The 16450-nt window shown below is 41.7% G+C and overlaps 1 protein-coding gene across 1 annotated transcript in view; it reads right to left on the reverse strand.

The window, feature by feature from the left end:
• HYOU1 (hypoxia up-regulated 1) overlaps positions 1-16450 on the reverse strand; it is a 1290196-nt gene that overhangs the window by 26160 nt on the left and 1247586 nt on the right. The window contains exons 22-23 of the mRNA XM_044079444.1: positions 12330-12573; positions 1216-1314 (exon numbers count right to left, since the gene is read on the reverse strand). Coding sequence (XP_043935379.1) covers positions 1216-1314; positions 12330-12573 — 343 coding nt within the window. The remainder of the gene's footprint in view (positions 1-1215; positions 1315-12329; positions 12574-16450) is intronic.

Genomic DNA, 16450 nt, shown 5'->3' on the forward strand with positions numbered 1-16450 from the left:
GAATCTGTGGAAGTTATGGATAACCTCAACCTGGCATTGGGAGGACAAGGCCTTACATCAGTCATCTAAATGAAGTCTGGGGGGGTTGAAATAATGGGCTACCTCAGTGACAAGGGAAGGAATCCTACCACTGATCCCACTTGGATCCCGATTCAGTCATTCCATCGCTAGAAGGTTGCAAGAAGCTTAAAGTTAACTCTCTGGCTATCAAAACAAAACAAAACGTCATATTATTGCAAGCTCTGTTACCCATGACAGTAAGAATCAAGCTGCAAATTATAAGAGTAGTAAAAAGAGTTGACAGGTACAAAGAACAAGTAAGAGTGAGCTTACCAGGTCAAAAATTGCATCACAAAGCGACTCTGTGCAGGAGCGTGCCTATCATCAATCTTAGAACATGTTAACTTCTGGAAAAAGAATGCTAAATTCTATTTGTAAGAAAGATAATCTTGAAACCCATCAAGAAGGTATTGTTGGATATATTTTACACACACACACACACACACACACACACACACACACACACACACACACACACACAATCTCTCTCAAAATACACCGACAATACAGTCATACTGAATGATCAAATGAGAAAGAATGCTTCTGATATGTATGTTATCTTTTTGGAGTGCAGCCCATGAATACTTGCCAGATAGTATACAGAGAAAACTGCACATTTCATGAGAACACAGGGCAAGTGTTAAAACACAGGCAGATTCTTGTCCTAATGAAGGAGACTGGCAAGTAGATATGTTAAAAATAGGGGTCTGAGAGTAAAGTTAGTTATTCTGAAATGCAGACTAACACCTGAAGAAGAGAGGGGGCTCAACAAAAGTTAACTGTGGAAAACAATTTTATCCAGACAACTGTTTAATATGCACCCTTTCTTTCAAGCTGCATCTGTTCCACAGATGAATTAATCTAATACATGTGCATCTAAAAAGGTTCTTTTTGGCAGAGTTGAACAACCTTGCTGATTTACTTGGACCTAGGAATGGGGGGAGGGGGGATTAAGCTTGCACTGCAAAATGGGTAACCTTACACTTTTGGACAAAGACCACTTCAGTTCAGTCTCCTGATTATACTTTCAAATTGAGTTGAGTCTGTACACAGGTTGATTTAAACCACATTCAATGTACATAAACTGGTGTCACTCTTCAGCTACTTGTCAAATACATGGCTAAAAGATGAATTACAAAGTACTTGATTTATTACCTTTGCCAGGTCCACCCAGCTCTAATGTCTCTGATGCGGTATCTTCAGTTTTATCAACAGTTGGTGGTTCTTTGGCAGGTTTCACCTCATCTAAATCATCTGCAAAAGGAAATGATGTTTAGGAACCTGGATTTAACATAACTCACAAGCTGTACACCTGTGACAGAACGTGGAATGCTTCTGAGATGGCTCAGACAATTTTAGGCAAACTGCCATTAAGCCTCAAAGACTGAGATGTGGAAAAACTATCAAGTCCTTTCAAAACAAAAATAGACATGGTGCAGAAAAGCAAAGGTACAGCTGACTCATAAGTAGAGAGGTGACAGAAACTGACAGAACTGGAAGAAAAATTCCCAGATTTTCATACGGTAGAAGCAGCAAATGCAACTTTCAGTTAAAATATGGCAATGAGCTGTACTTCTGTCCTTTTCCGTAAAATGGAGTATTTCTGAGGTAGCAGAACAAAGCAAAGGACAACAAACAATTTAAGACAACTCCGTCTTCTTTCACTGTGTATTACTCTGGAATGCAAAAGCTTACACTAACTAGATTACCGAACTTTCCCTTGGTTTAATGATTTGCAGATAGTTACAGAAAACATAGGGTTCTGTGTTGGGACTTCTCTTGTTTGGCATCTACTTTTCTGAAGTAAAAGCCAGTACCCACAGGGGACTGGCTGTGTTTGCAGATGAATGCAAAGTAGGAGCAGTCACTGACTCCCAAAATGACTTGGCCATCCTGCAGGAAAGTTTGTCTCAAACAACTGGTGTCAAAATCATGGTCTGAAACTAAATGCCAAAAAATGCATTAATGTAGCCTTTCTGAAGTCATCTACCCCAGGGAACTACCACACTGTCAACACTCCCCTAGGAGGTGACAAGTTGATCTGGATTTGGGAACTTATGCTAACAGTGACCTAACTTTTGACCAACATGCATCTACTGTTGAAAGAAAGTCCTTCTATACTGCACAGCTTACAAAGGGATTGCATCTACAACTATGGATGTCATGGTCACCCTTTACACAGCCCTCATTAGCCCAGTCATTGAATATAATACCCCCCCCCCTTTGGCATGTATATGTCCATACACATGCAACAACTGAATGATGCAAGACCTAAACATGTCCTACATGGACTGACTCAGAGCTCTGTCACTATACTTGGTATCAATATAGATTGCTAAGAGGTAACCCTTTGTCTGGCATACAAGGCATCCTCCGACTCATTACTGATGGATTTACTGTACAACAGCAAGTCAAATAACATCAGAAACACTCAGCCTAAGGATCTAAACCTGTTCTGCATCAACAGAACAGTCAGGAGGAACAGATATATTTTAAGATACAACATACTCCCGCAGCCACAATAAACAATCCCTGTCCATTTTAAAGCACAACTTAGATCTATGGATTGGAAACAGAACATTTACCCCAGGACTGCCCTCTGTACTACTAACTGACAGAGACAGCCCCTGAATGCTTTATCCCATGCAGGGGTTCCCTCAAATTATCTACAGTATGATCCCAGTTATTATCGACCATGGGATGGGTAAGGCCTATCTATGACTGAATGGGATAGGTTATTTTTTTCCAAACATCTTTATTAAATTTTCACATATGACAAAGGCAATCTTACATTCATATAAATGAAAAACATACAAAATGATACCATTTTAGTTGCAAACAGTTTACATCACAGACAGCATTGAAACAACTGTAGTTGCAAACATTATACATCACTTATAAACCATCCAGTCATTGTCAGTCAAGCATTATATGACTCATTCAAATCCTGCCTCTTAAACCTAATTTCTGCTCTGCATATATTGTTCCTTCCCACAATTCCCATTTTTTCCCTGCATAGTTTGCTCCTTGAACGAGACAGGACATTTTGAGCAGAAAAGGAAAACCGGCTAGGTTTAAAATGGCCCACAAGGGTAGCTAGCCTAGTACATACCCTAATGTCCCACCAGGAGCTCCAATATCCTAGACCTGGTCATTACCAATATGGGAAATCGATGCTCCACACCAGTGGTCACCCCTCATGGTCAGGTCTGACCATAAGCTAATCACCCTTGACATCCACATCCCACCCCCCAGTAAGGAAACATCCGTAAAAACTTCTCCAAAGCCAACTTCATGCTACCCAAGTCAGAAGTGACAAACTTCATGACACCCATGCAGACAGGAGCTAAAAGTTCAACTGCTGAATCTTACACTAAGGCACTGTACGAGCCCATCCACTCGTGCATGAATCGTGCCATCCCAAACAGAACCAAGACACTCCCCTCCAAAAAAAGGAAGCCAAGACACTCCCCTCCAAAAAAAGGAAGCCAATCTGGTGGTCCCCTGCCATAAACAAACTACACAATGGAAGGAAGAAACTGTTGCAGAAAAGAGGAAAATCCCAGGATGCAAAAAAACTCCTTTACCAGCCTCAGTAAGAAGCTGAGATCCCTCATAAAATCTTCCAAAGCTAGTTACGAAAATAAAATTGCCAAAGATTCCAAATGGCAATGCTCAGATCTGCTCTGAGCTACAACAGAATGGCATTAAATATACTGATCCCACGGTTATTGCCAATATCCTGGCAGATCGATTTAGTGCCAACTTCACCCCCCCTCTCACCCCCTAAAGGGCCCATCTCAATACCAAAAGATTGCCAAATTCCGGTAATCACGGCCACACTGGTAGAAACCGCACTCTCCAAAGCTAAGAATACAGCATCTATGGGACCAGATGACATCCTGGGCTGTGTACTACATGAACTACAAAATGAACTGGCACCTCACCTCAGGCTTCGTGCCCACTGACTGGTGCACAGCTACAATTATCCTACTCCACAAGCGGGGATCCACCTTGGATCCCAGGAACTACCGTCCCATCAGTCTGACGAGCCTGATCTGCAAGGGCATGGAACGCATTATCATGGAACTTGTAAACAAAGACATTGGCAACCTTCAAACACTGGACCCCACCCAGTTTGGGTTCGTGAAGGGCCAATCTTGTCGCCTGAACCTGACTTCTTCGAATCAGTCTCCAGAGCTGCGGACGAGGGTAAGGCGGTCCATACAACCTATCTGGACCTCGCCAAGGCCTTCGACACCACCCCCACTCTGGAATCATAGATAAACTTACTAAGCTGGACATAAATCCTTATGTCATTTGATGGGTTGCCAACTGGCTTACTGACAGAACCCAGACTGTAAAAGTAGCGGACTCCAAATCCAGCTCCAGACAAGTGGAGTACCTCAGGGTTCAGTCCTGGAACCGCTCTTGCTTGGCATCTACTTCTCTGAAGTACAGGCCAACACTAAGGGACTCTGGCTAACAAAGTTCGCAGATGATGGCAAACTGGGAGCCATTATTGAATCCCCAAATGATGTGAATATTCTACAAAATGGCCTTACAGAAACAGATGCTTGGTGCTAGAGCCATTGGCTCAAGCTTAATGCCAAGAAATGTATAGTTATCTCCTTTGGGGAAAAAACATGTACCCATGAATTACCACATAGGTGGCAGTACACTAAACACCGAAAGTGTGATGAGAGACTTAGGGACACAGGTGGATAGTGGTCTCACCTTCGATAACCACATCACCACAACAGTCAGGAAATCCTTCTATGTGGCACACCTCATCACTAAGGGCTTTTCATCCAGAAAAAAGGAGGTCATTGTCCCACTGTACTCATCCCTCATTAGACCCATAATAGAGCACAACGCCCAGTTTGGTATCTGCAACAGCTGGAAAGGCTGTAGAAATACCTCACTAAAAGAATCACAGGTCTAAAGCAGATGCCCTATGCTGACTGCCTAAAAAAACTCCAGCTATACTCTTGTGGCATATTGTCTACTCAGAGGCGATCTCTGCTTAACATACAAGGCCATGTCAAACCCTGAGCTGTTGGACATGCTCCACTTAAAGAAATTCCAATCCCTCAGAGCCACACACTCCAGGAATCTAAACCTTGTCATCACAATGAACAAAACATGCTGGTTCCTGACCCATAGACTCCCCATACTCTGGAATAGACTGCCCATACATGTCAAGCAGAGCGCCTCCTTGGCCCTCTTCAAAAGGAACCTTGACGATTGGATGGGAGATAGGAAATTTACCCCGGGGATCACGTCAGTCGCCCTGCTAGACCGGGGTCCAGGGAAATAAATATTGTGGGAAGAAATATCCAGGGAATTGTTATGGCTAGGCTTGTATAGGCCCTAGGGCCGATAGCCTAGTACAAATCTATGAACCTATAGGTGGCAGCTGTGTAAGAAAATTCGGAACATGGCTCACTTGCACCTTACTGCCTTAACCCATTATGCTACTCTGCTTTCACATTGGCTGCCTATTGTGAAGGGCCCCAGACACATTCAGTCCTGAGCTCTTATCCAGCTCTTCTGTTGCTATAACTAACTACAACCAAGTACTATTCACTCTATGACTTAGTTCCCTCATTATCCATCTTATGAGGACTGTTGTTTGATTCTGCTTGACACAGTATACACCCAGTGGCTCTAACAATGGGAATAGTCCTTGATCACTGTATACCTGGTTTCCTATGAAATTTGACCTGCCACCACGTAAAGCAGTTGGTAACCTAGGTCACCTATTGCTTAGTAGTATGTGAGAAGCATCTGAAGGGCTGGTACTACTTTTGGCCATAATAAAGTCGATTAAGTAAACCCAGCAGTGCAGCAGAAGGATGTCTGCAGAGATTTTGGCTTGAAAACAGCAACAGTCAAACAGCAGAGTTAACCTTCAAGAGGACATATTCCAAATGTCCACTACCAAGCTCTCAATTTGAGATGAAGTGTCTGGTGAAAATAGATGTTTAACTGTGTGCATTTTAGAACAGATATTTAAGACTGAAAGGATTTTATCCAACTTTGAAAATGTGTTACTTACAAAAAAGCAACAGAGTTAATTTTGAAGTATATTCAGAGTACTTTTTTAGCCATATTATGAGTTGTTTTGGTCTCAATGAATTTAACTGCAGGCATTTAAGGTTTAAATGAATTGTGATGGTGACCGGTCTATATAGTCTCATAGGTACTCACTAGGCTACTGATTTGAAAGACTCTTAAGAAGCCTTGCTTATGATCCCCATGGTGGTTTTTAGCCCTTGCATTTTATTTTGTATACAAATAACCTAGCAATGGGCAGAACAAGGAAATGTTGGGACACTCATTTAATACCGCCATGCATTAGGGACAAGGATGCTAAACCAGGGTAAATTTGCACTTACCCATTCATTCATCTAAATTACATTGGAAAAATACTTTGCTTTATGTTGAGGGGAAGATGGTTCCACAGAAGAGGAATTCTCTGTGATACATACCTATCTTTCCAACATGTTCTATTTATGTTGCAGAAGAGATTGAGATCTCTTAAGTATATGCTTGTGTCACTACTGGACTTGTGCATTGTAATAGATCTGACAGGACAGGGTCTGTTAAGGCTCTACATGCTAGGCGGAGGATGCCTCTCAGTAGTCTGTAAGATACCATGAAGAGGGACAAGGGTTTGAGACGGTATGTATTGTTTTTATGAATCAGGCTCTTGACATTCTTAGTGAGGAAGCATTCCGATCATTCTAATTGTCACAAATGTTTGGATAAAAGGGACATTATACTCCGTGAACAGCCTAATTAGTGCCAAGTACAGTGGAATAATTGCATCCATTAAATGGACACCATATCGTTAGAAATAAGCTGAAAGATGAAAAAAGGACTTCCTTCCAATAATGAATATGTAGTGATTAAAATACACTTTATTGTGTATAGGTTCCCAGATCCTTGACTCAATTTTCAGGGGTGTGTTGTCAATTTGATAATTACAAGGAGAGTCATGTTTGCTGAAGAATATGATTATATGTTTCTTGGCATTTAGTTTACTCTGCAGTTTTGACACTGGCTATTTGTTTAGGACAGTCCCACTTGAAGGATCATAGTGTCCTCTTGGGAGTTTATGATGGCACCAAGTTTCCAGTCATCTGTATGTTTGGACAGCCACAAACCCTTAACATTAGCTTTGACCTCTTACAAGTAAATGCAAAAGAGGTGTGGCCTAAGGACTGAACACTGGGGTGCACTGCTAGAAACTGGCCTTTAGGAGGATGTACAGCTGCCCATTGTTATTTCCTGGTTTCTTATTTGTGAGCCAATTTGCTATCCAATGAGGTTACATAGGGATTTTCATTTAGCCTGGAGAATTTATCTAAGATATCCAAGTGTGGGGAATAGTGCTGAATGTGTTTGAGAGGTTTAGGCATGTGGTGTGTACTGATCTGCCCTCATCCATTACTACAGTAAACCTTTCAAAGTCGTTGATTAGGTTGAATAGACAGGATCGACCCTTGATGAATCTGAACTGACTTGGGTTGAGAAGGGTACCTAAATCCTATTTTTTAATTCCATAATAGTTCTTTCCATAGTCTAACAGATGAGACTGGGTCAGGCTTATGGGGCTACAATTATCCGGGTCCACTGAAGCCCCACTTTGTGCAAAGGAAGGACTGCTGCTGTCCTCCATTCTTCTTGCACAAAGCGTACTTTGAGGCCGATATGGAATAGCCTCTTCAAGGAGTCTAAGCCATGTTTTGGGGCAGACCAGTAGGCAGCCTGGTATGCAAACATGTATGCCCAGAGAAAACAGTGTTCTTGGCTTTAGATAGCACCTTAAAAAACCTGTCCTAGGTAAATTTGAAGGTGGTATAGATGTGGGTATGTGATCTGAGAAGTCTGAGCTAAATTTATCTGATGGTAGATTGGCAATGTCCTATTGGTTCCAGTATGCAATACTTACTACTAGTTCTGCACAGTACCAAGCATTGTTTCTCAGGGTCCTAACATAATTAAGGCTTTGTATTTTTCCATTGCCTGGGTAGCTATTTTTAACCTCGTATCAAGCTTTGATTGATTTGATCAGGGTCCAGAACTCCTTGTTTAGTTTAGCAAAGTGTTTTTGCCATCTTGAGACTTAAATTTATCTTTGCATGTAATCAGTTTTTTTTTTTAATTTTCTTATACAGCCTGTTTGTATCAGGGTCCCACAACAGGGACTTGTGCAAAATTTGGTAATAAAGGATTCTGCACAGGCCGAGGGGCTGTCAAGATTAAAGTTTTTTTTTTAATTTAGGTAGCTCATCACTGCGTTTTATTAGATTAGCCTTCACATGATCTCTGAATATTGAGGTACTGGAAGTTGTTTCAGGCTTCAGCCTAATGATAAATGTGAAAGATGTCTGGTCTGATTTGACCAAGGAAATTTTAATTAGCTTAGAGTAAAGTTCCACATACCGGTAAGGACCAAATTCAAGATTAATTTACCTCTGGTTGGGTTGCAGACAAATGGAGCCAGACAATTTGTATTGAGGAAGTTCAGAAATTTTTAGGCATACATGTTTGCAGATGTACAGGTGTCCAGTATATGGAGGAGAAGACGAAGTCTAGTATGAGAATGGTGTCTGGTTTAACACACAGGGACACCACACTAGTTAGGAAGTGTGGGAAAAGAGGATTCTATAGGTAGCTATGATATGATAAGAGGTTAAGTTAATAAGTTGGAAGTGGAGGAGTTCCAGGTCATTATCTTGGATACTAGGTCTAGAGGTGAAACTTTTTAAATATGGGGACACCATCTCCTTTACTACCTTTGTCTAATGTGGCTGGCCTGAAGACATGATAGGCTTTTTGAAGCCCTGCACTGATTCAGTCCTTTCACTGGTCTTGGACTAGGTGCCTCTGATGATGCATATACTTGTTTCCAGGATAAGGAGTGCTTACAGAGAGTGGATTTGTTGTTAAAGCTTCTAGCACTGAGCAGCAATACCTTAATGTTAACCAGATTCTGCTTTGATATGTTGGAAGCTTTAGAAGTCTGACATTGCCTTTGAGGGAGAGGTTCAGGCCATTCCTGGCAAAGCAGTTAGGACCATCTACCATCTCCTCCCAGGATGATATACATTGTACCCCTTTGAATGATACCAGAAGCTAAGCCAATTGTTGAAGATGATCTTTTGTTCATAATGTGACATTATTCCATACCAGCCTTAAACACACTTTTAGAGAGCTTTCGCATGTCTCTCTTTATACAGTCCAGGCATGACCCATGTGTACTATGACTATCATTTGTGTACTTGTGCAAGGACTTGAGTGCTAATAATGTTGCAAGTCCTGGTGCCTCACAGGCAACTGGATCGTGATCCTCTCCTTCCAATGCCTGGTGAGTGGTGCAGTGTGTCTAACTGTGGAGTCATCAATGACCAAGATATTAAGGCTTGCCTTACAGGCATTTGAACTGAGTTAGTCTGACTCTTAGATGCATGTTTCATGAAGGGTGCAGCCTGTATTGTGTGTTTGTAACATTACTGAGGGTACCTGCTTCTAAGGTTACTTTTAGAAGACCTTTGTGGTTGAGGAAGGTATTTTAAGAGCCACAGCATACAATGGCCTGCGTATTTGGGCTGAGCTGCATATGGTTTGTTTAGACTGGTGTTGTGTGATACTGGCAACCTACTTGTCATTGTTGTGGCTTTGTGTGACAGCGTTGCCTCCAACACCATATAACTATCTCTTACACACTGTGTCAGCTAGTTTAAGTAGTAGGTAGTTGCCCATTACAATCTCATTGGCTATAGAGATGGTTGGAAAGTGCAAACCCATAGTTCCAGATGCATGCTAATGTGGGTTGTGGGGGGAGGGGGTTGTGCCAATAAGGTCTGTAGATGATTTACTGGAGGTGCTACTAATATAAAACAAAGCAAGTCTACACATGAAGAGCAATGAGATGCCTAGCCAAACTTATCTAAAATAAAAAGTCTAAGTGAACAGCATCACATAGCATAAACCAGAACATCTGCAGGGGCACAGGAAAATAACTTTCTTGGGTGGTGAAAGCCAGGGAACCTTGCTGGCTAGGCTTACATAGGCCCTTGGGCAGATAGCCTAGTACCTACCTATGAATCTTTGCGCAACTAAAGTACAATATGAACTGGGAGAGTAGGCTGTATAGAGAATATTAAGACTCTAAATTACCTGCTTCTATATACTGCAGTGTGGTGTTAAACCGTTTTATATATAGCACAGAAAACCAAAAGCTCAATACAGCATACTCACCAATAGCAAGACACTTGAATTTAGCCTCAGTAGCATGTTAACACCCATAACTAGCCTGGGAACCTTCTTCTGCCACCAGAAGCAAAGTGTTAATTAACTTCAGCAAAAACTCACTAATTTAGCCAAGAATGATTAATGGCGATTTGCCTAGTAGCTACTACCTAATAACTACTGGTGTGTCTCACAGAAACTATACAAAACTAGGAATAAATGTCCCCTTTCTCATTTTCTCACCAGAAGCAAGTCAGCAGTACTCACCTCAAACTGTTTCTTAATAAGCAGACAAATGCTTTTTGGTAAACAGCAGTCTCACCTCAAATATCGTATAGGTCTGTAGACTTGATGCAGCTTTTTGTCCCTTACAGATGCCCTGAATAGCACATATAGCAGCTCAGTGCACTTGAGCTAAGCGGTACAATGGTTCAAAACCAGACCAGTCAGGGAAGTGTCACGCGCACTTGTCCAGTCACATTCAGTCAGGATCCAATGACTCGTGTTCCTTCTCTCACTAGGAGAAAAATAGCAACACTAAATCCCAAGATGTCTCCTAAGAAGCAGTTCTCAGGCTTTCCAATGATTTGGTAATCTGTAGGAAGGCAAGAAAATAATGTCCCTGTGCATCCTCTTTCACCAGGAGCAAAACAGAAGCACTAATCCCAAGTGGATTCTTGAGATGTGGTTTGCAGGCTACTAGTGACTGGTAGGCTTGCCCAGATGTTTGCAATTTCTAAAATAGGATGGAAGAAAATGGATTAATACTCTGCATATTGCAGTGTGTATTACTGACTGGTAGGCTTGCACAGATGTCTGTGATTTCAAAAGCAGGATGGAAAAAAAGGGATTAATACTTTGCAAACTGTGGTGTGCATTAGAGACTGGTAGGCTTACCAAGATGTTTGCAATTTTCAAAAGTAGGGTGGAAGAAAATGGATCAATACTCTGCATATTGTAGTGTGCACTAAATAGTTGGAATACATGAAAAGGTTATATGATGTTTTTAACAGTCTAACAGGATGGCCTTCTTAGTTTGAACTTCTAGTGCTCACTAATGAGCAGACAAGAAGACAATGGGAACAGCATCAAAAGTCAGACATATAAAAGGGGTGTGCCACAGTAGGTCAGTGGCAGTTCCAAAAGATTACAATATTTTTCTTTTCTGCTAACCTTAAATAATAAATGCTCCCACAGATCACCTAGCCATAATCACTATGCATAGCAGAGAACAGAAAATATTTCCTAATTAAAACTACAAGATAAAAACAAATTTAAAATACAACAAATGCACAGCAAAACAAATTTAGGCTAAAACAAAATGCAATAAACAAACACAAATAATACAAAAGTGCAAAACTTAAAATGTATACCGTAGAATTCCAAAACAGTCTTACAACAAAGCAGCAGGTCAGTGGCAGCTCTGAAACATAACTAAATATTTTTTACATTTGAGTCCTGGAATGCATGGTGATGCTGAAAGCTATAGAATGCTGATAAAATATTTTTGTCAGTAACCTTACTGTGGTTTGTATAATGAAAAGGAGTTGCGCTAACTCAAAATTTGTGTCTAGGTAAGAGGAAAGTTGCCAAAAGTTTGTCCAGAAAGATTTCACAATCTTAAAAACTGAGAACCAGGAGAAAATGTAAAAGTCACCATGCAGTGGTGTTTCTTGACTGAACCAAATGTCACTGTGGCGTTCACACCCATTTGTAGACCATCTGCCCACACCAGCAGTATGTCTATTGTTTTGCACATAATACCACACTGAATCCTGGTTCATTAGAAAAAGTTTCTTGACCTCAGAGCAACCTTGCAGGACACATACCTCAAAGAACAAATTCTGCCTTCATGGAATTTCATTCAACAAGATAGCTGTAATTGGATTAATAGTCCAGAACCGAAAGATCTCTGAAGAAAATCTTATTATGCAGCTGCAGATGCAAAATACAGAAAAAACAAAAAAAAAAAAACAAAAACAGGATCCACACAACAAATATCTTACCTTGTTTTTCTTGTGGAGGAATTACTTTTTCTGCATCTTCAGTAGCTCCATTCTTGTCCGATTCACTCTTGGTTGTGTTTTTCTCTTTCTTAGGTTTGGGTTTAGGGAACTTGGCTTTATTCAGAAGGTATTTTACCTCCCTGTCCAGCAGTCCTAATTTAAGTTCGATGTCCTTGGACAAGAGGATGGGCATCTCTGTGGGAGACAGCTTATTCTGCTGTGTTACTGTTTCATTCTTCCATGTCTGAAAATTCAGTAAACAGTAAAGACTTCATATTCTTGTAACAAGACACTATTACCATTTTATTTATTTTATGCGAAAACAAGAACAACTAATGACTTGTTATGGTCTCTCCAGAGGTCTGCTACATTCACATTTTGTGTGTAGACTCAAGACAAACACAATGAGCTCCCATTGGAAAAAAAAGTTTACGTAATACCCAGCAGTCTCTTGGGTTTGCAATTTAAGTGGTGATGCCCACAACAACTATCTGCAGGAAAATCACCTAGCTCAGATCCTTCCTGGACTCCTGTTTAACAACATACTTGCTTGCTTTCTACATAGCTACAGTGCTCATTCCCTAAAGGTTTTTAGTGCATTCCACTTTTAAAATCATGTCTCTTAGCACACTGTTTACTGTACAACTCATTAATTGCTATTTAAAATACACTGGACAGAAAAAGTAGACAAAAGTCTGCAGTTAAATATAAAACAAATCAAAGGGGCATTCTTAAAAAAAACATGCTTTTATAATTCACACAAAATTAAAGGAAAACATTCTTTTCTGTAAAATTAGGCATGACAAAATTACACACTGCATACTTCATCCCATTTACCTGACAGATGCATGCTTTTAAAAACACTAGAGAAATCCTTTTCAGAATTTTAGGCCTAGGACATGATGCAGTGCTACCCACCACATAGCATTATAACATTCTTCTACATGAAAACAAATGCTCCGTAATGCCTCACAAGCTTCACCCATTACTGCCACCCTTGTATGGTTCTATTTCTTTTTCATAGGTTCATAGGTGTGTACTATGCTAATGGCCCTGGAGCCTTTACAAGCCTAGCCCATGGGATTACTATGGCACTGTGCCACCCGACCTTAGTTCCCAGTGCCTCTGTCGAGTAAACCTACTGGAGTGATCCCTGGGGCAAATTTTCTATTTCCCATCCACTCATCAAGATTTCGCTTGAAGAGGGCCAGTGAGGTGCCCTGCTTGATATGTAGGGGAAGTCTATGGGCATGGGCAGTCTCTGGGTTATGAACCTGTCCCTCCAGCATGTTCTGTTGATTGTGATAATGAGGTTGAGGTCTCTGGAGCATGTGGTGCGGAGGGATTGCGATTTTTTTAGATGTAGCATTGCTAACAGAACTGGGTCAGACATAGCTTTGTAAGTCAAGCAGAGATCGCCTCTAAGTAGGTGATGTGACAGAGAATAGTTGGGAGTTTTTTTGAGTCTGTCCATATAGCACAAATGTTTAAGCCCTAGGATCCTCTTTGTGAGGTACTTTTGCGGCCTCTCCAGTTGTTGCAGGTGTTTGGTGAGGTACATGCCAAATGGGGCAATGTACTCAATGATTGGCCTAATGAGGGACGAGTAGAGTGAGACAATGATCTCTTTCTTCCTGGATGCAAAACCCTTAGTAATGAGATGTGCGACATAGGACTTTGACCACAGTGGCACTGTGGTGGTCAAAAGAGAGGTTGCTGCCAACCTGTGTTCCCAGATCTCTTATAATGCCTTCTGTGTTCAGTGGACCACCATCGATGTGGTAATTCATGGGAACCGGGTTTTTCCCAAAGGGGATGACGACACATTTTGTGGCATTAAGCTTAAGGCCATGGTTCTGAAACCAGTCGTCGGTCTCAGTGAAGCCTTTCTGTAGGATGTCAACATCACTTGGGGAGTTAATAATAGCTCCCAACTTGCAATCTTCTGCGAACTTTGTCAGCCAGAGTACCTTCGTGTTGGCCTGGACTTCAGAGAAGTAGATACCAAAAAGGAGAGGACCCAGGACCAAACCTTGTGTGACTCCACTTGTGACTGGTCGGCAGTCTGACTTGGAGTCAGCTACTTTCACACTGTGGGTTCTACTTGTGAGCCAGTTTGCAACCCACCCAGTAATACAGAGGTTGAACCCTAGCTTAGTGAGTTTTTCTATGATTCCTGAGTGGGGAATGGTATCAAAGGCCTTGACCAGATCAAGGTAGGCTGTATGAACCACCCTGCCTTCATCCACAGCTCTGGTGACTGACTCAAAGAAGTTGACCAAGTTGAGCAGGCATGATGTGCCCTTCACAAAACCAAACTGTGTAGGATCCAGAGTTTGTAGATTCCCTATATCCTTGTTTATTAGGTCCATGATGATGCATTCCATAGCTTTGCATATCAGACTCGTCAGGCTAATGGGGCGATAGTTCCCAGGGTCTGTAGTCGCTCCCCCTTTGTGGAGCGGGATGACTATAGCAGTGTGCCATTCGGTAGGGACAAGGCCTGAGGTGAGGCTGTGACTGAACAGGGCCACACAGGTGTGGTGTCAGTTCACTCTGTAGTTCATGTAGAACACAGCCAGGGACATTGTCAGGTCCCATAGAAGCTGTATTCTTGGCCTTGGACAATGCTGTTTTAACATGTGCAGCAGTAATACTGGGTGCTTGGTAATTTACTGGTATTGTGACTGGTCCTTTGGGGGGGTAAAGTTGGCACTGAATCTGTCAGCCAGTATATTGGCAATATCTGTTGGCTCAGTATAGGAAGTACCATTTGTGCAGTAGCTCAGAGCAAATCCGGGTATTGTCATGGAGATTCTTTACATAACTATATAAGGCCTTGTGGTTGTCTTTACTATCTGCTGCAATTCTGTTTTCATAGATAGCTTTAGAGGATTTGATGAGGGATCTCAACTTTTTGTTGAGGCTGATAAGGGAGTTTTTCCAGTCTTGGGATTTCACTTTATTCCACATCAGTTTCCTCCTTCTGTTGTAGAGTTTGTTTATGGCAGGGACCACCAGATTGGCTTCCTTTTGTGGGAGGAGAGCGTCTTGGTTCTATTGGGTATGACAAGATCCCTACATTTGTGTACGTGTTGTTACAGTGCACTGGTGTATGATTCGGCGGTCATGTAACTACTCTCCATTTGCATGGGTGCTGTGAAGTTAGCCACTTCTGTTTTTAGGAGCCCAAAGTTGGCTTTGGAGAAGTTTTTCATGGTGGTTACCTTTGCAGGGGGCAGTGGGAGGGATGTGGATTTCCAAGGTGATTAGTTTGTGGTTGGATCTAACCAACTAACTATTGATGTAGAGCAATGGTCACCCATGTTAGTAATGATCACGTCAGGGATGTTGCTACCTCTAGTGGGGCTAAGAACAATCTGGTCCAGGGCATTGGAATTAATGAATTCCAGGAAACGTTGGGCAAGTGTATTGGTACAGTAGTTTTCCCAGTTAATGGAGGGGTAGTTGAAGTCGCCCAGTATGAGTGTGTTAGGTTGGACCCTAATATTCTCCAGGGTGCTTAGCAATGTGGAGTGCGAGTCTTGGGACATGGTTGGGGACCTATAGCAGGCTACGACCTGAATCGCTGTCTTACCCAATGTCAGCTCCACCTGAAGTATCGCAGATGTGCTATGGTTGGCTACCAGTCTGGAGGTGTGCACATCCTTTATGAATATGGAAACACTACTGCCTTTGGAGCTTCGGTCCAAGTTCTGGGGCCGAAAGGTATGGAATGAGTTATAGCCTGGTAGTACAGGGGTGCTTTCTGCTGCCTTGAACCAGGTCTCTGTTAGGCACAAATGTCAATGTTCTCCATTTTAAGGAGTGCTTCGAGCGAGTGCATTTTGAGATTTAGACTTTTTGCCACTATGCCCAAAAAGTTATGACAATCCTGAACCTTCTTATATTAACAATATAATTTACCAATTATTTGCAGGACACTTCAAACTCCCTATACCTTCTTCACTTTATGTTCAGTCTCACTAGTAATTTCAGGTAAACATTATCCACTTTTAATCCTATACTGTGTGTTGCAACACATCCATGTATTCCAACATTAAAACTCAACTACAAGTGCTAATACCTCAGTAACTGTGTGTAGGAGAGAGATACCATCA

The sequence above is a fragment of the Protopterus annectens genome, chromosome 8.part0, assembly GCF_019279795.1.
Source record: "Protopterus annectens isolate FY-2018-M chromosome 8.part0, PAN1.0, whole genome shotgun sequence".
NCBI lineage: Eukaryota > Metazoa > Chordata > Ceratodontiformes > Protopteridae > Protopterus > Protopterus annectens.